Source organism: Ooceraea biroi, chromosome 3, assembly GCF_003672135.1.
Source record: "Ooceraea biroi isolate clonal line C1 chromosome 3, Obir_v5.4, whole genome shotgun sequence".
NCBI classification, from domain to species: Eukaryota; Metazoa; Arthropoda; class Insecta; order Hymenoptera; family Formicidae; genus Ooceraea; species Ooceraea biroi.
This window is the reverse complement of record NC_039508.1, coordinates 11,432,058-11,458,356: the sequence shown is the minus strand read 5'-3', so window position 1 is coordinate 11,458,356 and position 26,299 is coordinate 11,432,058. Positions and strand designations below refer to the sequence as shown.

At 49.1% G+C, this 26,299-nt stretch overlaps 1 protein-coding gene across 2 annotated transcripts; it reads right to left on the bottom strand.

Moving 5' to 3' along the window:
• Positions 1-864: 864 nt before the first annotated feature.
• Positions 865-26,285, bottom strand: LOC105277001 (neuroligin-1). Of its 2 annotated transcripts, none has more exons than XM_011335103.3 (8): positions 25,455-26,285; positions 20,523-22,090; positions 12,779-12,925; positions 9,824-10,012; positions 8,761-9,017; positions 7,552-7,698; positions 6,396-6,820; positions 865-5,386 (listed from the first exon to the last, which is right to left on the bottom strand). In XM_011335103.3, exons 2-8 carry the CDS (start codon positions 21,355-21,357, stop codon positions 4,303-4,305), a joined length of 3,084 nt encoding a protein of 1,027 aa, XP_011333405.2. In that variant the 5' UTR covers positions 21,358-22,090; positions 25,455-26,285; the 3' UTR covers positions 865-4,302. The 2 variants fall into 2 exon arrangements, with proteins under 2 accessions (XP_011333405.2, XP_026823933.1); XM_026968132.1 differs by having other exon boundaries at positions 25,562-26,285.
• Positions 26,286-26,299: the final 14 nt, after the last annotated feature.

Below are 26,299 nucleotides of genomic sequence, written 5' to 3'. Positions count from 1 at the left end.
CTTGAGTTATAGATATTGTTAAATCATTTTTTATTATCTACGAATAGATATCGGCGGTTCGACGAAAACGTTGAGCATGATCCCCGTGCGCGTCACTAAATACCGCAAATTAATTCGGGATACGGTCGCGATGTTTCGGCCTCATCGGCAATTACCAAACGCACCCCCTCGTGCGCACCCCGATTGGCGTTCGCACACGAAGTGCAATGCAATACATACATGCATACACACATATATACAACATGTGTGTGTGTGTGTACATAGTTATGCAGCTAGTATTGTACGGCTTGACTAATTATACTTCAGCCTGCGGCGGATTTCGCAGCACGGGAGAAAGAGAGGAGGCAGGAAGCACCCTATTAAAGCTCGAGCTTCGAGCCGCCCTCCGCGCGAGGAAGAAAACCGCGAGACGTCAATACGAGTGCGCCAGGCGTAAGAAAGGGGCGGTAGGCATTCGTGCATCCCCTAATCCTCGAGCTTCCTACTTTATTTCACAGCCGCTCCTTCATCCCTCTGCCTTTTCCACCCCCGTTTTCTCTCTCTCTCTCTCTCTCTTTCTCTGTCTCTGTTTCTTCCAGCGAGGGTTGGTCTAGCCTACTCTTGGCACCCTCCTCAAGGACGTCGAGCTGTGAGCGCGCGCATCCGCTTAAACTTACAGCATTTCTCTATCTCTCTCGGATGACGCAATGCAAGCAAGCAAGTAAAATATCTTCGTGAAAAAAAACAAGAATTAGTGTTTCTTTTTTTAAATTAAAGTTGCGATTTTCGATTACTCAATGTAATGTTTAGAAGCTACGGAGGGAGGAAGCTGAGGAAACGATAGGACGGGCATTTGGGACGTACGCAAAATTAAAAGGCCATCACTTACGCTTTGAATCTTTTAAGTATTTATTTAAACAAATCCCAACATTCCAAACATTGATAGATATACGTGTGGGTACGTTCTTGGCACCGGTCACTGCCATGGACGTAATATAGCTCGTGGCAGCGTTTCAGATTCGTCTATTGACCGTCTACGTTACGTCCACAGCGTGCCATCCCTCTTTCTGTTAGTTCTGCATTATGTAACATACCCACTGTCATAATATACCGCCATTTCTTTCATCCGCGGATCTCCCGAATAAATCGCGCAATGAATTTTGCATTACAAAACAACTTTGTTACAAACGCCTTCAGGTTTCTCTCGCGATTTTTCTCAGATACATTAAAGATTTTCTTGTATACCTCGCGCTATTAGCAGCTTTGCTAATTGGCATCCGGTTTCGCGGCGAATAATTCCCCATGACACGAGGCTCGTTTGTATTCCCACGTTCTTCGATTGAGGAAAAGTCGAGTTCCAATTGCCCGTAGAGTCTGCACACGAAAGGAACGGCGGCGTTAAGGAGCTTGAACGTGGCTCGATCACCTCGGCCGCGCGAACGACAATGAAACTGAAACCCTCCCCACGAATTACGATGCAAATCAAGATAATTTAACGATCGTATCCAAATCGCGACGACACCGTGACGCTTCTCGGATCGATCGAATCGCTCCCGCGATTTAGCGGCGCGTTTCGACGCTTCCTCCCGAGTCGTATCTTTAGAAAAAAAGAGAAAGGATGCACACGTACCTTAAGAACAAGATCAGGATCCTGCCGTCGTAGAGGACAACGCACGCGGGTGCAATCGAATTAATTATGGCGAGTTTTCCCGTGACTAAGTTAATTAATAATTACGTTACTTACGGTGGCCCCTCGCGCGGTGTCTCTTCCTCGTGCCTCGCTCGAAATGTCTCGGAAAGCTTGTCGAAGGAGTGCTTACGGCGCTCGTCTCCGCCTTTTCCGATCTCGCGACAGACGCGTTTCTCGCGAAACGATCGACGAGTCGCGAGCCAGATTCAATTCTTGCCGTAGTCCTTTCCTTCTTTTCTTTTTTTTGTTCCGATTACATTCCGTCGAGGAGCATTGTGCGTTCCGTTGCACGTGCGTCGCAGCACGTGTACGTGAGACAAAAATCAAATCTTGCCCACTCCGAAATTCGTATCCGTATTACTTGACATACAAAACGTTCGGCTTATATAGCGTTCTAGCTAGCTAACGAATTCTTTGAGGAATTTCGGATCCGGAATTACATCGCCGTTAAGGTATATCTTATGGAGAGATTTCGGTAAATCGTGACTCTAAAAACGTCCTCTGCAACTAATCCCCCGTAAGGTAAGCGGGATTGACGCGGTTTCCAGGCCGCCTTAGACCGTCTTAAACTATTCTCATAGTTAACGTACAAATGGTAACAGCAGTATCGTTCGACTCAGGTTCAAAATATTCATGTCGCGCATCACTAGCCAATTCGACACGTCTAAACACCCCGAAGAAGAACATAAAGTAGGATGGACCCGGATACTTTGCGCCTCCCAAGTATCGTATTTTTCCAATACTGCATAAAATTTACAATGTACAGGTGACTCTCGGAGAGACTGAAATTATTAAGTACTCAACTTGCATACAAAGTTTCGTCGTTACCATCAGGGGCTGATTTTAAAAAGCAATTTCACGGAAACAACTCTCGTTACAACCGCGTAGAGTTTATTACGAAAGGGAAATACCGAACAAACGCAAATGAATCAAGATTCAAATGTGCGCTTCGCTTTAATTAGTAATTTTACATGCTGCTAAAATTAACTGATGATGTTTATGCGCCGATTAATTTCTGATTGATCGAAGGTAAGGGCTCTTGTTTAAACACCCTCCTTTCATGGCAGTCGTCGAAAAGTTGCGGCGAATTTATGACTTTTTGAAACACCGCGACACCCTGTATTCCTCCCCCGGGGTGACTATCAAAGTCCGCGGAAACTTGCTACTACAGCGCTTTCCAACAAATGTGTACCTCATAAAAATGTTTCGAGTAATGTAGATATATGCGATCTCCGCGAATAAAACCTTAAAACGTCGCGTATCGGACTTCGTTCCCATAAATATCACGTTATACATTGGGAAAACTTCCGAAACAAGTATAGGAGAGTCACCTGCATCCCTTAAATATTCCCTTTCATCGTTTATCCGTTTACAGCCCTATCTCGCACCTCGTACTCGTGTTCCAATTCCTTGTACAAGATTGCACGCACACGTACACGCATACATACACGCCCGATTACACGAGACGAAAGCCATTTCATTTCACGGAGTTCGTCAAAACAGATCCTACTCTCGCAGCCGTTCTATTTCGCACCTTCCCTCCCATCATCCTCCGTTATCGCGCGCACATCCTCATTTCCTCACGAACATTCGCATCAACGGCCAGTCGTCTCTTTACGAATCTAAAAGTCGAAGCGCAAGACTACCAATTCCTCGATTAATTCCATTTGGTGTTGCGGCGTATTCGGACCGAGCCGGCCCGAGCACCATGACGGACACCACGCACGCCTGTCGCGAAAATGTCTTTTGCATTCGTTTTATTCCTGAGATTACGTCAATCCCCGATTTGGCGACACCGCGCCGCAACAACCGCCGTATCGCAGCCGGTCGAAGAGTCCGAAGAATGTAAGAAACCAGAGTGCCGGCCGATCCGCGTACTTCAGCTTTCTCAGACGTTGTCGTCCCTAATGGACGGACAAAGACCACGTCTCTGGGGTACGAACAGACCACCATGAACCTTCCATTCGTCAGCGTTTATCAAGCCGTGCATCCCATACCTTGTGGATCGCGAACCGCCGCGGAGTTTTGCGAAACTGAAGCACACTTGTTACATCGCCGACCTGTCCGTGGACGCGCGACACTGTGCAGCGCCGTTTGGGGTGAGTTGGAAAATTTTATGTTTCACTTTCTCCAGTCGATGCCGCGCATCAATCACGCAGCAGGATCGCAAGTCCGCAAGACGCGCACACTTTCTAGCAGTCCGGAAGCAAGCTCCAAGAACGGGAATCGAGAAGAGAATCCATTCGCAGAGGTCGGGCGGTTTAACGCTCGAAGCTTACGTTTTCCACCCCGTATAACAAGTCGACCGAGACGCAGTGTGAATCGCACGTGACTGAGTGCCAGAGAAGAGCTACTGTTTTATTATTCTCGAACGGAGACGCAGGAGACGCGGTAATTTCGTCAGAGGAACGAAACTCGTCTCGACGGGTTGAAGAGCGGAGAGCGCGCCTCTCTAGCGTCTCGAGCATCCCCGATGATAATCAAAGTTCAAAGGAGCCCCGCACTTGATCCCGATCGACACCACCCTCTTGTCACGCGCGTGCGAGCGCTCGGATAAGCGCGCACTCTCAGCGAACCGCGCTCACTTCACAACATCAAAGATCTCGACGAGACTCGAGACCTCTCTAGGTCTATCACACGGAGATCTCCTGAATCTGCACGCGCTTCTTCGCGCTACCGGGTGTCCCGGGCTGCCGGAGAATCCCAGGACACGTGAGACCAACGTTCGGCGCCGGTGCCTTCGGCGGCGGCGGTGGTTCCGGTAGTTCGTCGTTCTCGTCCTCGCTGTCATTGCGGATGCTGCTGATGTTCACCTCGTCCATCCGCGCGATGGTCGCGTCCACGCAGGGCGACGGGGTGCGAGTGCGCTGGATGCACGGGCTCTTGCTGTACGAAGGAGGTTCCAGGATGCGCTTGCCACCGCCGGGCGGCGGCGAGCACTGGAACTCCTGCAGCTGCAGCTCGAGCTCCTGCACAAGCTTAGCCTTGTGCGGCGGCAGCATCGTCGGCGAGTCCATCAGGCCCATCGACGACGACAGTCGCTGCTTGCTCGCGTCCATGCCAGAGCAACCCGCCTCAAGCAGCTCCTCCTTCTTCTTGTTGCCGAAGGCGCCGGACAGACCACTGCCGGACGAGTTCCGGTCGCGCTGATGGTAGATCCCGGCGAAGATCAGGATGTTGAGCAGCAGCAGGAACACACCCACCGCGATCGTGACCGTGAGCGCTGTGGTGTAGCTCTGGTAGTGACTGGACGCGAGCTTGCGCAGGAGATTGTTGGGACCCGGACCCAGATTTGAGTGCTGCAGCGTGCGCGACGTGGTGGGCGAGATGGTAGTGGCCACGGTCGCGTTGGGGATGCACTCCGTGGTCGACAGCACGGTCAGGATCGAGGAGGGTTCCGTGGGGGATGGCATGGGCAGCGGTGGTGCCGGTATGGGCACAGCTGTGCTCTGTGGCCGTACTGGACCCTCGTAGAGGCTGGGACTCTCCGCGAGGTGGTGGTGCCGCATGTTGATCTCGTAGCCGGGCCGGTGCAGCTGCGGCAGCAAGTTCAGCCAGAGGGACATCTTGTGGCCCCTGTAGTGCGAACGTATCCCCGGATTGTGACTGGCCTCCAGGTACAGCTGGTTTATGGCGTCGTAGAAGTCCCAGAACGGCGGACTCGTCACCAGACCGATCTCCATTCCCGTGGACGAGGGACTCGCGCCGTTTGGATCCCTAGAACAACCGGACCGCGACCCTTTCATTAAGAAAACAGATGATGCCACTTAATCTGATGATCTCTCTCTTTTCCCTTCATGTTAATGATTTGTTGCTGTTTTGTTTGGCTACTGGAGATTTAAATATAAAGGAATTTTTGAAATAAGTAAAATGTAATGCATTCGGTTGTAATATAGTATATTTGTCCCGTTTTTTAAGTGTTTTTAATAATATAAGTTGTAACATGTTAAAAACGCTAAGCAAACGGGAGAATATATGTTACAAGCCAATATCTTTAGATGACGCTTAGTTTTAAAATTACAGGGTAGATGAATGCTGCATTACATAATAAACATAATGATGAAAATTGATGAGAGTGGATGGAGCTTCGAAAAATCGAATTTTTGTGAGATTCTCAAGAATTCGAGAAATATGAAAAATTCGCAGCGCGAAAATTCTTAGTGTCGATGACAGAATAATCATGCAGATAACCATCGATCTGCAATTAGAGAAGTCAGAATCACTTCACGTCTTCTCCACTAACAACTCTACTCCACTTCGAGATTGCGAGCTTTCGCTGAGCGCGTTAACGGTCTTTGCGAGAGTTTGGTTCCAAAATCCTCTCGTAGCTGTAACTTTACCCTACTACCACTAGTATTCAGAGCATCTCCATGGAGGGTAATCGAAGTGCATGCGATGCTTAAGTTCCGAAGAACTTCAAACCCGGTGAATTAACAGCACTGAGCGCGCGTTCACTTATCCGATTAAAGCCATCGCGCTCATATGCGAGTTACCCCGCGATCTCGCCGTGTCACCGCGATCGACGACCCTCGCACGCTTCAGCCGAAGGAACCTTAATCAAATAATCCATTTCCCACTCGTGATTCATCACTTATAACTGAAAAAAGAAAAATACTCTGTGCCTTTCATCAACGTCGAGCCACCTCGCTTTCGTTAAAACGTCACCTTGCGACTAACGTCGACAGTCAGCTGGCGAGGGTGAAAGGGAATGTAAAGTGGAACTTACCCTCTCTTCACAAAGTTGACCAAATAGTGCACGAGGAGTTTCGACAGAGTCTCATCGGCGGTGGTGTAGTTGTCGAAGGTGGACAACACGGACCTGATCTCCCCGCGCAAGAGAGGTATACCCAGGAGATACGGCACCTCTTCGCCCCTCTGGCTCGGCCGTTCGCCAGGCTGGAAGTGCAGGAAATAGCCTCGTCTCATCGAGGCGGAGTGCAGGAGGGCCAGTCGGAGGAGCGGCGCAGCGACTTGGCCGTCTCCGAGGAGAGATAAGAGACCCTCGCAGATCGCCACGGGACTCTGCTCGCCTCTCTCCCAGTCGGTGTACTCGTTCCGAAGTGTCGAATAGATTTCATGCAGATGATACCGGTAGGTGTTCCGGACGTAAGTGCGCAATATACGGTCCCTTCTCGTCTCGTTCAAGCCGTTCTGTGAACCGAAGAGTTGCCCGGTGTTTCACGGTGGACGCGGAATACAGCGAATTTGATTAAACATTTTCGAAGGACGAACACGAGCGAAATACGCGTACTCTGAAATTTATTAATGGAATTTCATGCAGATTGAGGACAGACCGCGGCGATTTTTTTGATAATATTTCATTCGTTCTTGAGAACAATCTCGTCGGAGGATTACCTCCCCGCGTTTACGTAAATAGATGGCAACTAATTTCCGGCAATTCCCATTAAATTTCCGTTGACGCATCTGCATGCGGATTACCGGTTCAGATATGTTCCATAAAGCGGAAAGACACCGTGCGACACACTGCGACGCGTGGCCGTGACCATCGTATAGTCAATAATATCCGGGACAATTCCGCGAGTGGTGGTTCATGCTCATCGTGTAAAGCTCATCAATTTGTCAAACTATATCTAATCGATGTCAATTACATATTATGCACAAAGCGCCAGCCATTAATCAGGGAATTACTTCCGCCCGAGCACGAATTCCTTGATAAAATCGATACAAAGATGACAGGTCCTGCGAGCAATAGCAGTGAAAGAAAGCAAATTCAGAATTCCAAAACCGTCAGCTTTTAAGAACGCATATCACAAAACATGTTATAAAAATAGGAACCCTTCTTGCATAATTAATTACATGCTCGATATTCGTCTCGATATGTGCTCTTCCGAATTATTCACGATTACTCACGCCAATCTTACCTGTAAATCTTCCTCGGAGAGATTCACCCAGGCTTCCTCCGACGTTAAACCGAAGAGTATTTCACGAGAGCCAAAGTCCGCGAATTCCGAGCCGGGGCCGGATACGATAGACATGAGTCCCGAAGAAGAGGCAGTGGGCTGGAAGTTCTGATCAAACGATTTCTTTCACGTATAAAAAAAGGAGAGGCGCGTACCAATCACAATCTATGGAGCATTTTCGATATTAATCCGCCGTTGTGCATTTTCCTACCGCAACTCGGACATCGTACGCGTTCATTTTACAAATCTAAGCATGAGGATAATAAAGCTTCCCGGAGAGAGAGAGGGATGCTTGACTTGATGCTTTGGAAAAGATCGCATTAAGGCACTTTGCGTATGTTCATCTTCACGTTCGAGCATTTACCGTAACGATATCGCGACGAACGCGAACGACCAGGTATACTATCAACGGATACAATATCAACGGATGGGTTAATGGAGCATGCACGAAGTAGCTATTACGGTTCTCGGATCCGTCATCCGTCGACCGGCTGCCCGTTCAATTAGCAGATTCATCGTTTACCTGCCGTCTCGTTCGCTCTTGCGCAAAATCAATACGCCGGCGGTCGACATCAAGCTAATATCCGTATGCAATTATAACATCCGCGAATTTCGTAATCACCTCGACGAAACGCGCGTCGAGACGGATGTTTATTTAACACCAGGCATTCTATATTTATCTACGCCACATATGAAGCAATAAATATTCTACGCATAATCTACGTTTAAATGGCAGACGCGCGCGTCCTGCTAAGCGTGGCTGAACGTGAATACAAATTTTATGAAAAACGACGTAACACGTCAAAAACACGTGCATGCCGGAACAACGAATAACATTAATCGTGTCATTAACGTTAAAATAAAAAGAAAGAAAAGGGAAAGAAGAATTATCTATAGGTATAAGCGCAACGAGCTTTGCCCGGGATCGAGCTTCTCGAGGTCGTTTCTCCTCTCGAACCTTCTCGACTCGAAGATAAACATTCGATTAAACCGTGATTAAAATTAACTAACAACAATTACAGTTAACGACGTACTAAACCCGAAGCAATAAAGCGCGACAGGCTCGTAAAGCGAGCGGAAAACCCGCGCTTTCCGGCGGTTGCTCCTTTCCGGCCCACCCTCGAGACTGTCGAGCTTCGGTCGCTCGACAAATTACGGTCGATTGATTACCTGATTGACCGTCGATGGTAGAACGGCTCCATCGATGAAGGGCGCGAATCCGGAAGTAAATCTCGGCGGGTCCAGCTGCACCGCCAGTAGCTCTTCTAGGTTCTTTAAACGAAGGCACGGTGCGATATCGTCGGCTTCGACATCACCGGGACATCCGGTCTGATTAGCGACTCGGCGCTTCGCCATCAGCGGATCTCGCTGGACCGCCCATGGCGAGAGGGCCGAACCCCCGAGCAGAATCACCCTCCCGATCAACTCTGTAATCGATAATCCTCCCTAATTACGCGATCCCGCTAATTACGCGGTGCAACCAGTAAAGCAGTAAGGCAGATTACCCGAGAAATTTCGCGCGATTATTTTACGAGGATTATTTTGCACGCGGTGATACACGACACGCTGTCGACGCATGTTACGTTGTCCGAAAATCCGATATCACGTGCACGGAAAATCGACCCTGCGTCACTCGGTCACGATGGCGCGATGCAAAAGCCTGTCGCTTAAATCTCGTTAGTTTTGCCTCTCCTAGCAGAGAGAACTGGCTTAGATGTACGATTATGCCTTGAGAGCATCGATAAATCAGACCCAATTAGCGCGTCCCTTTATAAAAGACTGCCGCATCAGTCACAGCGTTAAGCACAATTAAATCAATCCTCTTCCTTTGCAAGCAGCGACTACAAGTTACAAGAGAACTCGGCAAACTCGATCTATAACGCGCAACTGAGGAAAAAGGATATCATAAATTCGCCGTCAGTGACGATACCGTTAATCTATTATATAATATTAAATAAAAGATAAGATAAAGGAGAACCGCGTCCGCTGACAGCTGATTAAAATCCGTTGTTAACTTCCTCGATAGTCGCAAGAGTATTAATAAATAAATCAATTCGTCACGTTCGCAGCTAGTTCCATCGATCTACGCACGAAATGCCGATGTCGAGCGCGTCGTTTACAAATGAGCTCGAAACGAGATGGTAATCTCGGCGATCGACAAGCGCGGACAAGCGATTGACAGGCTGATCGGCGCGATCGACCGCGTTACCCGTGAAACGATCGAACGCCTTACCTTTCGCCATAGGGGAGACGGCTAAAAAATTGGCGAGGGCCGCCCCGGTACCGTGGCCCAGCAACGACACCCGCTCAGGATCGCCGCCAAAAGCCTTGAGGTTCTCGTGCAGCCAATGGACTCCCGCCACCAGATCCATCAGTCCGTAATTGCCCTGCGCGCTCCCCTTCGATCCGGTCTTCAGGAAGCCTGCCGTTTCAATCGCGCTCGAATTAGGAGGATTTGCGAGTCGCTGGATGGTTTGCCTTGGTGATTTCGAGTCACCGGCGTTCTATCTGACGCGAATGTTAAGGACCAAGAGGAGGAGGAGGAGGAGGAGGAGGAAGGCACGAGCCGCGAGGTCATGACCCGCACCCTCTCCCGTGCCGAGGGCTTTCGAGGGCAAGAAGCGGAAGTTCCGTCACTGAAAGAAACTCTCCTCGAAACTCGGAGGAGAACCATTCAGACATTTCCGGCGACGCGGCTTCCTTCTTATTTCGAGGCTCCTTGGGAGGCTTCTCTGCTGCTCTCCCGCGTTTTGCTCCGGTTACGCAAACGCGAGAAGTGACAAACTGAATCCCCGCTGCGAGTCACCCCGAAATCCGAATACCATTATCTCGGATGTTTATTCTAAAACATGGGTACGCTTAATCTGTTTAATTACTACGAGGGTGGTTATCGTCGCGAGGATGGAAGTCAAGATATCCGCGTGTGCATGTAAATGCAGTTATTGTTAACGACTGAGCGACTGAGTCGCTGGATAAATCGGATTAAAATTAAACATTTGCTCGCTCGGTGCTCAATCTCGTTCGCTTCAATTTGGCGCGGCCGACTCGCCCCCGGGCTTGTCACTTTGATTCGCCATTTACCTGCGGGGCAAGTTTTTCATTTCAATCCGATTCATCTTTTAATCTCATTCACGTATCCACTGTATATTGTGATACCAAGTTTTAGTTACGCTCGCAATTCATTATGTCACACGAACACAATATAGAATAAATACTTCGGTTAATTACACATCAAATAATGTATGCAAATGGAACAAAGCAGTAACTTGGAAACCTGGAGAGATATAGAGAGGCAAAATAATTTCTCGATCGTTATTATGTACCGCGTTTTATTATTTACCTGTTTGTTAATTTCTCCATTTTGTTCGTATGAAATGAATCGCAGTATCGACTAAACCTGCATTTAATATCAATTCGACGTAACCGATCAGTTTTCCATGATTTATTGATACGCAAATCTCGTCGACTCTCCGATACGCGTACCCCCGTATGTAAGCACGGAAGCAAGTAGGAAGCGGTAAAAAAGCACGACTAATAAGTGCGGTAACAAGAAAAAAGGCGGAAAGAAATCGAATCGACCAGCCACGCGATATTGGATAACGCTGCAGGCGTTGTTTCGCTCCGGCGATGAACAAAACGCATACGGAACAGTCAGTGCGCCGACAAAGAGGAGCGCAAAACCAACCCCGGCACAGTGAAAATACGGCGTGTCGATATCGAAAATTGTTCCGCCCCATGCGCCCCGGGTTCCTTTTATGAATGGGGATACAGGACTGTAAACACGCCTCTCGAGGAGTAATACGTCGTTTATTATTTTATCCGCGATTATCTTACGCTTAAACCTTTAAACAGCGAACCTTCTCCTCCCTCTCCGGCACCCCCGGGCATCCCCTAGGTAAACGGGAAAATAAATACGGATTATTGTTCACTGCGGATCATTGTTCGCTTGCAGCGAAACGCGAGCAGTGCAAAAATCAAGCGAAAACGCGATAAACTTCTCAAGTGAATTGCACAAAATGAACGCGTTTTCCAACACCGGCGACAGCGATACCTGTGCGCGTTACCCGAACGATATCGTTTGGCAGACTGAAAAGCGAGATTTATCGATGATCCGGCGTAAAATCCGGACTAAACGAGGGACACGCGGCGAGCTTGGATCGCGCCAAACGTCAAATTGCAGGTCGCACGGCCGTTCTTCAACCGGCGTGATAAGCGCGCGACAGACGAGCGCGAAAATTCACCCGCGCGAGAACACCCTTCGTCCTCATTATAAACCCCTCTTTTGTTTCTGTCCCCTTTGTTCCTGGTTTTTAATTTTGACGCACGCATACGCGTTCCGCTCGCGAAGGCGCGAGGAGGTCAGGCCGCGCGCGGCCCGTTAGCCCGCATTCGGGGTGACGTCGCGTTTTTAAAGTTTCGACTATCGCGGAAGTTAACAACCCCCCGGAGGGAAATTCCCGTGTACAGCTCGCGCTGCGAGTAATCCGCTAAGATCTCGACGCGCAAACTTCTCCCCGTGGCCGCCGCGAGTAATGAGATCATTCTTTCAAGTCTGTCGAAAGAACAAAAGGGCTGGTCGCTTCGTATAATAAACAAAGCGGAGGGGCGGGAGGGTGTTGGGCAGACTTCGCACTAGCGCACTTTATAATCCGGAAACTTTCTATCAGCTCGCGTGCACACGAGATAGCAATGCGAATGCCTGATTACCATAATTACCCGCTATTGTTGCGCCCAAGACAATAATTCCTCGGTGCGGCGCGTGCATTTTATTGAAGATTAATCGAAGTAGGTATTAGCTCGTCACAATTGTCGATAAGTACGCTCGTCGTGCACCGAGAGAATAATTACTCCGATTCCCCTGAGGCTCCATGCGAACGGACAGAACGTCAATTTCAAATCGTTTTGTCTGCGAGTCTCTGAGACTTTCCGCTATTTCTTATTGCGACGAGTTGGAAATGAATTTTTGAATGTATACCGATTAACAAAGAAAACCACTCTACGTCTCGCTAAACGACGGTGCCGACGAGTTCTTTAGGAGAACGTGCCACTTTACTCTTCCACCTACGGTTTTTCCGCAAACGGTTGCGGAAACAGTCGGATAAAATAACCGCGAACGGTTGCGAGGCGTGTCCCGCGCGCCGGGAATCCGGCGAAATGAGACAGTTACGGGTTAAAATTGCCAGCTTACCAAGCACGCCAAGACGAAAATTGATGGAGACGACGATGAGGCGTCCGTGAGCAGCCAGGGCGGTCCCGTCGAATGAATTTCCGGCACCCCACGAATAGGAATCACCATGGATGAGCAGGAGAGCCGGCAGCAAATCCTGGTTGCTACCTGCAACATCAGATCACATTCTGCCAGAACGTCTCTCCACAGATATGAATTTCGATAAATAAATATAAATAATATGGATTACAATAAATAAATATAAATAACATGGATTTCAATAAATAAATGTAATAAGCAAACTCGATGCAAGCAAGATTGTACGTAACGATACAATACTCGCAGTAACTGCTCTCATGTTATTTTCGCGTTTTAAACAGCAGAGCACATATACGTATCTAGTCCTCGAACAAATACTCGGATATTGTACTCTTAAACGAGTTAAACAACTCGAAACAAACAAAAACGTCAAGCGTGTATCTTCAGAATTTCTCAATTGTGGAAAATACAATCTCCTCTTTAATCTCTGTGCTCGAAGAGCCATATTAAGCCGAGAAAGCGCGCATATACAAAGATAATCTAGCTGTGATAATAAATCAAGCGCAACCGTAATATACTGAATCATTCAAACACCTCTTTAAAAGGTAGGTGTGGTCAAAGATAAAATACCAGAAACCTAAAGGTGGCTTTAGGTTGCAGAACCGCACGCGCTCAAGATTAAGCTTATATGACTTTATTGTTGCATGGCTTATACGATTACGAGCCAACGATAACGCCATGTAATTTGGAGTTTTATCAAATATAACGATCACATTCAGCGCATTAAATAAATACGCAAATAAGAAACATTTTTATTAAGTTGTAACATATATTCGTGTTTAGTGTTTTTAATAACAAATATATGTTACAATCCGATATTAATATAGAGTCGTGTATTAATAAAAAAAACACATTACAATGTTATTCTTGCATTATAAATAAGTAAATGAGACTAGGCGCTTGACATCAATTAAAAAAGAAATCACATATAAATTACTGACGTACAAATGATAAATCAGATATCTGAGATAACGTGAGATTAGTTGACGAAAGAAATGTTTTTTAATCCGCAAATCAATCCTGAAGAAGCTCCTTAATTTGCACTTAGCCGGGACAAATCAGCTATCTCTTTATTGATCTTTCGATCGATGAATAGTCGCCGTGGCGCAACGGCGATCGAAATCATATAATCATCCCCAGCAATGAACCATCATGCCAGGCTAAGTGATGGCAGGCGAGACACCTGTTGCGATCCTGATAGCGCACGCTATGCGACAGATAGTTAAGTAGGTGAACGAGTAAACGACAACGCCTTCGTGATTCCGCCGTGCGTATTTTTCCGCTGGGAGGACTGCGAAAACCCGCCTCTGTGTTGGTGATCGTCAGATCGTATCTCGTAACATTTACGAGCGACTTGGTATTTTTATTGCTTCCCCGCTATTGACTCGTCCTCGCCCCTCGCTCGATTTGTTCGCGCTCCGCGACGGGACTCCATAAATTATACATTTTTTACGAGCGTATTGAGCAGCGATACATAGCAGTTTGCTGATTTGCTAAACTATTTCAGACGGCTATCGCTCTCTCTTAATCCATCCGGAAAGAATTTTATTCGCTACAGAAACGCAGCCAAGCTACGCCGCAGCTACGTTGAACGATTAATTTTAATGATGGAGTTATCGGTCTAACTTGGAATCGGTTTTTTTTTTCTTTACGGAATTGGACACTTTACTAAGATTTTATCGACGTTGTTCATGACGTTATTCAAATTTAACGCTGATGCAAGTGGCTACTAAAAGGTACGTATATTTGACAAGTGGTATTTCCGTAATTTTTCATGCTTCACTCCTTTTCCTACGTAAACTGAAATTTTCACAGACGAGTTCGCTCTCTGTTTCAAAACGTCGGTTACAATCCTAACAGGATTATAATTGTACATATTACGAGTAATGGCGGAAGATTAAGTTCTGGTTTGCCACGTACAAAGCACGTAAACGCCCTGTCGTTTCGCCGTCGTGGCATGCCTTTATATATATTCTAACGCAGCGTATAACGTGATTACGTATGCTGGGAAAAGGAAGGGGAAGATACGGAGACCAATAAATTCATAAGGAAGTTAGCGGAGAGATTCGGAAATGTGGAAGCTTTTTGAACGACCCCGACATATATCAGGTACCAAAGTTTGTACCCTTAATGCGAAAAGGTCGTTATCTCGGGGGTCTTAACGAGAGATCGTAGAGTCGTTATCGCGAACTAACAGCAATTTTGAGACATTCCGCAGCGTCCGCCTGTGGGGTGAAAAAAATGAAAGCTCGCCACACGTCCGTTTTAATTGGGTTCTGTATTACGTGTCACGTCGCAGAGTAACGCGCGCATTCCCCGCAGTTTATTTAATCTAGCACCACCTACTGTATTATGGTGCACTTTTCGTTTTTTTCGCACACCGGGGAACACTGAGGATACCCAGTGAAGCCCCAGTAATCCAAATAGATCGCGGGACTTAATTAATTTCCAGTCAGATTTGTAATTAAACCGAAACCGGTCTCTTGTATTAACGCATTAATTAATTAATTCAAACCTGCAGAATTAAATGCGTGGAATTTCGCGGTTTCAGCATTTTCTTGGATTCTGCCCGCCGCAAATAATGATCGATGCTCCATTACGCGGACACGGCCAGATAAAGGAATCGATTCACGTGCGCGAAGGCATTCGCATTTGCTGGGTCCTCTTGATTATCGTCTCTTCTCTCTAGATTAACGTCGCAGCCACCGGGCTAGGGAAACGTCGATCCGATACGAGGCCACCTCACTCCCGCGGTGCTTGCAGGTGCTCTCGCATGAATCGAATAATCGACTGCAATGCACTACGGAATTGAGGCTGCAACGCATCCTTACTGTTGCATTCCTTTACGGCATTATCTCCATTCCTGTCTCACCCCATCATTTCTTTCCTCCTCCTTTTCTCTTTCTCTCACTCCCACCCTCTCTCTCCCTCTTTCTCTTTGGTTTTTTCCTTCGAGAAACTCCTTTCGTCGTCGCTCTTTATCTTGTCCTTCCAATAGCTCGGCGCTTCAGATCCCGGTTCGCTTCATTTCTTCTCGTATGCAGCATCCGCCTCGCCATTGTGCCGCCGAGGCACCCTGGTTTCTCATCATTTCCCAGATAAAAGTGCGCTTTATTCTTTCATTCTTCACAGCGACGGATTCCTCACGCGAGGCACGCGAATACGCACAAAGCCGGGGGATGCTCGCTTGCGCGATCGGGGGAACGACAGGCGGATGAATTCGGGAGGAGCGACGCTTCCATACCCGCCGTGTGTCCCGAATATTATTTTCAAGTGATTCGCATTCACACTTGGAGCGCCTCTCCGTGTGTGTATATCGCTGTGAAGCATTGTATTAAAACCCTCCCCGTATATCAAATTTTCGCGAGAGTGATTCCGCCGTGCAGGAATAACGGTCGCGCGTGCGAGTTGGCTGCCGCGACTGCACAAATTCGCAACACAAGTGAAAGATGATTGGCGACGAGACGCGGATGTAAATTTAATTACACGGAAAAGGAAACGTCACGCGCAACAATGCACGCGAAATCGCGCGAGCGAGCACGAGCGGGCCTAGGTGAAATAACTGAAAAACGACTGTTCGAGTATATGCTGGCAGGATGGAGGAAACGATGGGAGGTTGCAAGGCACAGAAATGAAATCTCTCGCTTTTAAACGACATAATATTCAATATAATCACACCATTTACAGTATTTACAATAAACTGATTATTAGGATTCACTGTGGCCGACGAGAATCAGATCAGCGAATGTACGAGAAATGAAACAATGGACCATTCGCGAGAATTGCGTTGAAAATCTTCAATTGATTAGCGAGTAAAGGCCGCGTATTGCGAGCAACGGACCGGAAGGAGCCTGACTGCTTAAAACTTCCTACGCTATTTTTACAGGAGCGAACCATGATGCTGCGTGCTAATTGCGGACTGCGGCGGCTCCTTTCCCTCCCGAGATCGTTCTTTTACATGAAACAACCCTTCTAGGAGGATCCTAATTGTTCTAGAAATTAGGTCACTTCCGGGGATCGTTTTCCCTGAAACTTTGGAAGAAACTGAATCCTCCTGGAAGGGTAATCGATGTTAATTGTCCTTTGTCTCATTCGTTTTGCGAGCCACTTTGCGACGACCGCTAAATGTCGGCTCGCGGTTGGCCGCCAGAAGTGTCATATTATTATATTAATATCGAAGCGACGAGATGTGCTTTGCGTGTATCCGAGCAGCATCGCGCATTACAAAGCGCGGTAATTATAATTATACCGAACCTCTCGCTCTGCGCTCTCCGCTCGATCTCAAAGTTTGTTTCGATGCGGTCAAATAATAACAAATAACTTTCGCCGGCGGCCGGAGCAAAGCCGGCAAATAGATCGATTTCTCGAATATTCCACAGAAGTTTGATCGAATCCCGAACAATTATAGTCAGTATAATTTGAGATTTTGGGACAATGGTCCCGAGTATAGCGATTCCATCTTCAGTTTTTGATTGTATCATCGAAAGAAGTTCTCAAAATAATAAATAAATAGACGAAATTTGTTATCGCGCATCGAAATTAATCGCGGATCATGATCACTTTTTCTGTTTCACGACGTAGCTGTGCTCCTCCGGAATATGGATGAAGATAAACGGCTAGGATGAACAAGAGCTTCCGTCATCACAGCGTTGCGTAATAACAGATGTAGGGTATAACCATAAAAGTAACTTCGCGACGATCATCCAAGACGAAAGAGCTCTCAATCTGCCGGATAAACGCAATATCACTATAGAATAAGCAGAATATCCGCGCGATATACGACGCATTACGCATTCCTGGTTGCGCAATCTACGTATTATTCGTAGATGGTCTCCCGTGTTTCATCGCGCGTAAAGTTCATTCCGGTTATCCCGGTTATGCTTCCGGATCGCGTTTTTAACGCAAGATCATCGGAAAAAAATGTCATCAAGATTCTCTTATGCATATGTATAATTCCGCAGAAAACTGGCGGATTCCGCTCTACTCCGCGCTCGTCTCGTACGCTGAGACCGGACGAAAAGAAAAAAGCCTCTAAATTATTCGTCAGTTGTAACTTATCAACATTATCGACATGTTGCGGCTTCTCAGTTTAGATTCCAAAACCAAAGACTCAAGCACGGTTGATACCGCCAGGACACTTTACTCGCGTCCAAGCTGCAAGAGGATATTGCCCCTACAAACAGCGCTTCGATAACGTGTTCCGTTCGCGAGCGAGCTGAAGGAGGAGCTTAAAACCTTCGTCTGAATTTTCCACGATGATATCCAGAGATGGAAGATCGAAAACTAAGCTGCTTACGTGCAAGTAGACGCGATAGCAGTGCAGTGGTCGAGGGAGGGTGCACCTATGCCATCGCCGTCGCGAGACGACGAGAGACGAGCACGGTGGAAAAAGTGCTTGCGCTTCCGTAAAAAGTAGCCAGAGGATTCAACGCGATAGCGAAGGAAGCAACGACGCATCGTTCGCTTTAATCCGGCTGAAACGTCGGGTAGTTACGGCTTTTTATTCGACGGCATAATGGCGAGCTCTCCGCGCGCGGGATCCCATAGAACAAAATGGAAAAACCGTGGATCACGTCGCGCGGCCGCCGCGCTAACATCCCTCGTACGTGCGCTATCTACCCCCGATCGTGCTTTGTGAAAACGGTCCCTTGCGCGAAATCCCGATTTTAATTAATTCCGTATCCGATTGATCCCGCGCGTTTACATCCCGCGCACGGATTTGCATCCCCGTCGTTAATATGCCGGAGAGGTAGCGACACGTTATTTTTCATTTCGTCTCGTCTGCCTTCCCCGCGCGAGGACGCCCTCCTGCCATCGACGAGAGGAAATTTGAATGGACGTCTGTTTTCCAAAGCGCACTAAAGTCCGAGCGTGCATTGGGAATCAAAATAGGTCAGTCGGACCCACACGCGGCCAGGAACGTCGAGTAACCGTTCAATCAGAACCACGATCCGGCTGAATCCGCGTTGAAAATTTACCGCGGGATGCATTCCCGCTGCCGATTTCCATATGTACGATCGGCTTACGTTTACGCTCCGTCCAAAAAGTCCCGCCGTATTCGCAATCAGGGAAACGTCTCCGCGAACCGATCGATTTGTTCTTTTGTTACGAACTACCCCTTTCACCCTCGTTCTCTCTCTCCCGCTCTCTCTCTCGTTTTCTTTATCTTTCGGGTTCTGTCTCCCTTTCTCTCTGTCTCTTTGTAACTCCGTCTATCTACATTTCTACCCTAAGAGCTGATAGAAGAGATGGTAGACTAAGGTAGGGGGGGGGGGGGAAGGTGGAAGTAGCTTTCTTGCGAAGGAAACTGGCACCGCGACAGCGCGAAATCATGACTACGAGTTCTCCTCGCCAAGCGCGATATTTTTCCACTGTTCGGCACGCGCCGCATTAAACGGCGAAATTAGCTTCAACAATCCGCTAGAAATTACCGTCGCCGAAACAGATCGTCGGCGGTCGGCGGTAATCTCCTCCGCGACGGTTGCACTTTACTATCTTTGCGCTGCCAGATGGATATTCGAAGAAGCGGATGAGGGATGCGCGTCCCAGATAATTAGTTCTCGTGATGTATCGTGAGTCAGCATTGCGTATGGATCATTCATGAGGCAACCTCGTCAGTCAATCAGGCTCGGAGACCTCCCCGTATTTTTCGGCAGCGAGAAACCATCGTCCAGGCAATTAAGGTCGGCGCATCGGTATCGTAAATTTCAAATTCAAATTCTCGGTACGAGCGACAGCACGTCTCCACGAGCTGCGTGACGTGACACGGAGGGTGGAGCAATAATTCGTCCGGACGGGCAATCTTACCGCCGTAAGAAGAATTCGCCACGCCTCGTTACTCGCGTGCTCAATCGCGCGACCCCGCGTCTACGCGGGGGATGATGAATCGCGCGTCCACCACGTACGCTTCGACGTAATTTCGACGGATGCCATCCCCGAAACTTTGACGAATCGAACGGCGTCCGCGAAAAAAAAGCGTCCGCGATCGAGCGAGTGACCGGTACACGGTACGTACTTGTCACGTGGAATTACACGCGCGCGACGTCATTGTCACGTGTCATAAAGTGCGTGCTGCTGCGTCCCCGAACGCTCCGACAATCAAATTACAGCGGAATGAAATTGCGCGTCTCTCGTTCGGCTTGGCTTAGCTTCGTCGCGCTCCGTACGAAGTTGAGCAATCTCGCTAAAATTGCTCCGGCGCGTGTTCCGAGGCGGGATCCGCCGGGCGGAGATATCGGCAAACTCCGGCGACGAGAAGGCACAGATTCCGAAGAGTTTGATTTATGTTTTTGCCGGGAATTCCTCTACCCGATACTCGATTGTGCGCCGCATAGAGCAATGGTTTCCAACCAGCTCTTCCCGCTCGCGAGGTCCCTTTCGCATACTTTCCACGAGAATTTTATTTAGGACTTGGAGAACGCTCTTCTTATTTCGCCTGCAATGGCTGCAGACAGACTTTTCCTCGCACGGGAACATGCAGCCGTACAAAAAGAACGAAAACGTACACGTACGGAATAAAATCTATTTTATGATATTTCGGAACTTTCGCGAAGCTCGTTCTCGAAAGAAAGCCACTGAAAGGAATGAATTCTTTACAGGCTTGAAGCAGGTTCGTCTTTCAGCCAAAGCGACAGTTTTCCGAAAAGACAACGCGTCGTCCACTTACCGTGAAGAGGTGGTTTGGGCACGTAGAGGTTCAGATACAGGCAGTCTTCGCTCTGGTTAGCCAGCATTGGCGCTAGCCTCTCGAGGTAGGCGCGTCTCTGCCGCGGCAGGCTCGCATCCACTGCCGGCGGCCGCTGCGGGCAGGCCGGTGGCATGGTGTCGGCGAACTTGGTGCCACGCCATGGTGTCGGGGTGACCGGGGGCATGTAGCGTAGCGCGCCGAGTGGCGGAGTGGCGTATGGTACGCCGTAATAAGTCTCGACGGCCGTCGACGATCTGGCCTCGACGCCGCGCAGAACGCCGTACCGCGTCGTGATCGTCCTGACACAGTACTTTTGAGTACCCGCCAGAGCCTCGGTACTCGCCAAACAGCACTGAGCGCAGAAGAGCGCCAGCAGGAGGATCCTCCCGGCGAGGCCGCTGCTGTCATGCGGCAGCCCACCGGAAATCCGTTTCGCCGCGGTATGCACCGCGGTATCCTTCGCACTTCGTTGCACCTCTCGTCTCTCTCCCGCATCCTCGTTGCCCTCTCCTTCCCACCACCGCTCTTTTCGCGCCTCGCGTTCTTCGACCAGAGGAATCCCAAAAGCCGCTTGTCGGTCCTCAGGGGTAGCCTCCCCGGGAACCGTACGATACGCCGAGGAGAGACCATTTCGTCGCCCACGAGGAACGTCACGTCGTGTCTGACACTGCGCAACGGTATCGAATCGCGGGGCACGTCGATTGGCGCGTCTAGCTGACACGCGTCGCCAGCCGTCGACGTGGAGGACGGTGTCGGGAGGCGAGAGGTCTTTCCTCTTCCTCTTCCTCGGCAAAGAGGAGGAGGACGTCCGCATCGCGTCACGCCGCCGCGGACTGGCCCCTGCGGGCCCCGCATCTGTGGGGCCCTCCTGCCGATGGACGACCCCCTTCTTCCTTCCCTTCCGGTTTCCGCTTTCCTTGCCCGTTCGTCTCCGCCGCTGTCGCCGACGGTTTTTTGCACCCGCCCTCCTGCACCCTTTTCCGCACCACCGCCGCCGCCACCACCACCCCTATTCCGTCGCCGCTGTCCACCCACTCCCACTGCTTCCGGTACAGCTTACCGCCACCTTCAATCCCGCACCCTCCAAGCGGCTCTCGCTCCCTGTCCGCCGTCTCGAATTCAAAATAGCGACTCGGTGCAATCGCACTGCTGCTGCTGCTGCTGATCGGTTGCCAGCGGACTCTCACTTCCATTCTCAGCTGCGTGCGTTGCCCGCGCTAACGCTGAGCTGCCAAGCTGGCGACTGATCGTCGTTACCGCGCGGCGTGTACACGACGCTGCTCCGGTGACGATCGACGAGCGCGGATCGTCGGCAGTGAATGATCCTGACGGAATCATCGGCGCCCAGGGTACGATGGTACGAGACACCCCCAGCCGGTCAGAGTCACCGCCGAATCCTCTCGCGGAATCCTCAGCGCACACAACGCGCGCCGCGACTCATCCGGGAGCACTGTTCGTCGATGACTGGTCGATGTTCGATCCGCTCCTCCTCCGTCACACTTCCGCTTCCTCCTCGTGCTTCCCGCGTTGCACGCCGCAACAACACGCTGTAACAACGCGTGAAACGAACTTCGTTAGCGCAAGTTCTCCGGAAATGAGCCTCGCGAGTGGCGCGGACTCCGTGTTAAACTCGGCAGCAGTCCGCGCGAGTGTATAATAAGTTTATAAACTCGTTCGCGGCTGCCGTCGAGTAGAATTCGGAATTTTGCGGAATCCCTCGAGGGAGATCGACGTTGCTCGTGCTCGAGAACAAATGGCGCGAAGATCGCTACCGCTTGCCCGATGAATCGGAAAAATGTATGCTCGATATGCTTCCGAGGGGGACAATCGTGCGTGAAACGTATGTGCCCGAATGATCTTCGCCTCTCATCCCGATCGCACCCTTGTGTGGCAGAAATCGGCAAAAACTTCAAAGATTTCTCTTTTTTTATATTTTTCAGGGCAGCCCTTTAACGGGTCGAGCTGTTGACGGTTTGAGTTTCGCTTTGTTTCAGAAACGTTCCCCTTTCTTTACGTACACCTAATAAATGTTGTGTGTCCTACTTTCGGCTTATTGATTTCTGCTTAGCTATAAATCGGTCGTAATTTCGCAGGCACGACGTCTTTTTCTCGTTTATTGCGGAATCATGAAAGGTGGCGTAGATATTACACCGCGGAACCGTGATAACACATATCTCCGTATATTATTGCAGTCAAAACTAATACCCCCGCCGTGGTAATAGTGCGAATTTAACTGTTCCGATTGCGTATTAATATGCAAATGTATGCATTCGACCCTTCAGCTCGAATTTTCGTGAACTCGACGGTGCCGGGACTTGAAATTTACATTCGATAAATCAGTAATTAATCTACACTGCCGGCGCCGTAACGAAAAATCGAATCGCACGGCCGGTCGCCCGACAAAATCTAATTAATTGCAATGACGATGTAGTTTTGGTCCGAATGAGCTGCTCAAGCTGCTCGAATAACGCGAAATCCGATAGCATTCAACCGTGGCTACGCGAGAATTTCCAATTTCCAAGTTGAGAGTAAACTATACTCCCTCGATCCACGATGCATTCGGTATCATGGCATCGACGTTTCAACCCCAAGCGGGAAACGGTCTATGTTTAAGTAACCACATCCGTGGAGTTTCAGTTACGTTCTCTCTTTAAAATGCTTCTTTCTCCGTGTACGCGGAATGGTCCAGATTTTTCTCTCTCTCCTCCCTTCCTCTCCCTCTTTTTCTCTCCCTTTCTATCTTTTTCTCTCTCTCGCACTCGCGCAGCTCCGCAAAGACCCAGCTGCACGACGTAATAGTCTATTTTGGTGAACGTGCAATTTTTGAGACAAGCCGTAAAGATGCAGGCGACATTCCCGCGCGCTCCCGCTACTTTTACTTTCTTAAGCTTCCGGCAAACACGTTTCAGTAGGAAACGCAGCAACAGCACGACCCTTCTCGACGAGACGCTATCACCGTAGTGTATAATTGAATAGAAGCAAGCGAGATGCGCGAGCGTCTAACAATTGATGCTAAAAATTTTATTCCTTAATATACTTTCCACACGAGTCATGTTTAAACTGTTGGTCTATTCAAAGCAGCACAAAAGCCCGCCCAATGCAGAAATTAACGTAAACCACCCTATTCCGTAAGTAATTTATTTATGAATGCCATTCAGCCTGGTTTGCGGGGCAAGTTGAAAACTGCGCGAGCGGAGGCCGCGCGAACGTGAATGTAAATGACTCGTGAATGACCGTTTGGAAGATTGAATATCAATTAAATATTATATCTGCCGTTTTAATTTGGGCCGAGGGATTTGATTAACTCGAAGCCATCAACAAAGCCATTAACTCGCGACGACCCGTGTCGTGTCCGTAACGGAAAATTGCGAAATTTTTCCGCGCGATTTTACCGGAACGGGGCGCGTCAATTGCAGGCGCGAGCAGGGGATATCCCCGATTGACCAAGTTGCTCGGAGTTGTCCCCTAAGTACTTCGGGAATCGGATTCCCCGACGAACGACGACGGGAGCGTCTCCCCATCGTCGAAGCTGCGCAGCCTCGCAACTTTCGCAAGAGGAGCGAGCTGTCGTCGGATTGCGCTCCCGATTCCGTGAGGTGCCAATGCCCGAAGCCGAATCATGAGCGAAATTAAATTCCGTACTCACGCTAATTGCCGGTGACGACCGGATGATTAATAATCCACCGCCGAGCGATAAGTTCCGAGTTTCCAGATCCGCGGAGAAGAATCCGCGGGGGATTATCGGGACGGCAACAGCGGCAGCAAAGAGGGTGAGAGAAAAAAGCTGGATCTTCGGAGGAACGTCGATATATTATCGCGGAAATTGCGCGAGCGCCCGGGGGTGACGGTTTTGCGCGGATCAACGAGAGTGCATCCCGCAAAAATGGACGAGTCAGGAAGAATTGATGGTGATCCATTTTGCGAAATTACAAAGCCCCGATCTGCGAAACTGGGGATTAACTTCGCGATCAAATTCCTCTCTATTATTTCTTATCCCCGTGTGAATATTGTTAATCGACGCGCGAAGTATGTCCGGAATTTAAAGGCATGTGAGAATGGACGGAGAAACGAATTCGATTACTTTGAAGGTAATCCTTGATGCTGAAGATTAAGTATTATCTTTCGCGGAAACGCGTTTCTCTAATTATAATAATCTCGTCGTAATTGTTCGTCGGATCAAATTGTTTCACATTCTGCGTGCTGCACAAATTTCGATGTAATCGATAATATTGCACATGCCACTGCAGAATGTTTAGAAATACTTGGAGTGTTTTCATGTAGCTGCTTGTAGATCTAATATTACGCTTTATGAGAGAGTTTGCTGTAAAGTACGTGTCTTTAACTAATCGCTCTCAGTTCAGTATAACTTGAAATATTTATAGATTACATAATAAAGTAATGTACAAGAAACTGTCATGCTTATCTAAAGAAAGCATTAAATTAAATCAGAAATTGAGATAATAAGATTAAAGTGTGAATAAACAACTGTAACATGAAGTAAATGAGAGAAAGAGCAAGAGCGAAGTAAATAATTAATGTTCCGGTAAACTTTCATTTAATTTATATTTAACAGCTCCCTGAATATGCAATGTTTCGCAAAGTAGGAACTCCAGAAATCTTAAACTCCCGTAACTAAGAGATCGACGGGTCATTTCCACAGGGATGATAATTCGCGAAATTTTTGCGGCGCGATCATCATCGTTGGCACGGTCTTACTCATTCCTGCAGCGTGCACAACGCGTATACAACAAACTCATATTGATCGACGGCACGCGAATTTGTCCAAATCTCGAAGCTATCTCGAAGCTATCGTCGATAGCTGTACCCGGGCGCCATATGTTTCAAACTCGCCGAATATTCAGTAAAATTGAAGTCGACGGCTGCAGAAGCGAGCCGCGTTCTCGTCCTTACCAAGCGAACTCGTTCGCTCGTTCAGTCTGATCGTCGCCAAACAGAAACCAATCGCGTCCGCATTCTGCGCGCTTTCCGGCCGCCCCGGGAAAGCGTGGCAAACGCACCGTGAGCCGAATGCAGCATCCAACCCTCCTTATCTAGATCCGACCCCACGCGTAGTCGCGTAGTCCATCCCAGGCTTCACACTGCGGTATTCTTCCGGTTAGACAACTATCGCGTCAGTCCGTAGATCTCGCTGATTCTACCGCTCCGACACCACACGCACCAGCACGTCGCGACGTAGCGCTTCGATCCATTCGACGCGTCTCGCATCTCACATCATTGAACGGTCCAGCGGTACATCACGCTCGACGAGCGAACGCAACGACGCTCGCTCGGCTCGGCACATCATCTCGGCTACGCGGATATGCGCGTCCCAGGCAGCGTCGCGGAAACGTTATCAAGCGCACCCGGAAGTTATCAGGTGGAGACGCAGGAGACTTTGATGTTTACCGCGACAGGAGCGACGTTCCTTTTCCCGGCACCAGACTCGCCAGCTGTTGAATCGCGCGCTGACGGCACGTCGACGCGAGCGGTCGCACGCGCGCGGAGGAAGACGCCGCGCGGTTCGCAGCCACCCTCGAACCTGAACCGACGACTGCAACTACAACCAAACGATCGACTGACCGACCGACCGATCAAGCCGACCGACCAGACCCGATACCCGACAACCGACCCCCAGGACGACCCGCACCCTCCGTGTGCGCGATCGACTGTCTGTCCCGGGCTCTACTAAAACGCGCCGAGGGCCAGCAGCCGTACGACCTCCGCGGAGGTGGCGGTGCTGGTGCTGCTGCTGCTGC

Coding starts and splice junctions, on each gene's coding strand:
- LOC105277001 (XM_011335103.3), bottom strand. CDS start 21,357: ATGCGGACGTCCTCCTCCTCTTTGCCGAGGAAGAGGAAGAGGAAAGAC. Junction 7,699..8,760: donor TACCATCGACGGTCAATCAG/GTAATCAATCGA, acceptor TCGTTTGATCAG/AACTTCCAGCCCACTGCCTC. Junction 6,821..7,551: donor TCTCCGAGGAAGATTTACAG/GTAAGATTGGCG, acceptor TTCGGTTCACAG/AACGGCTTGAACGAGACGAG.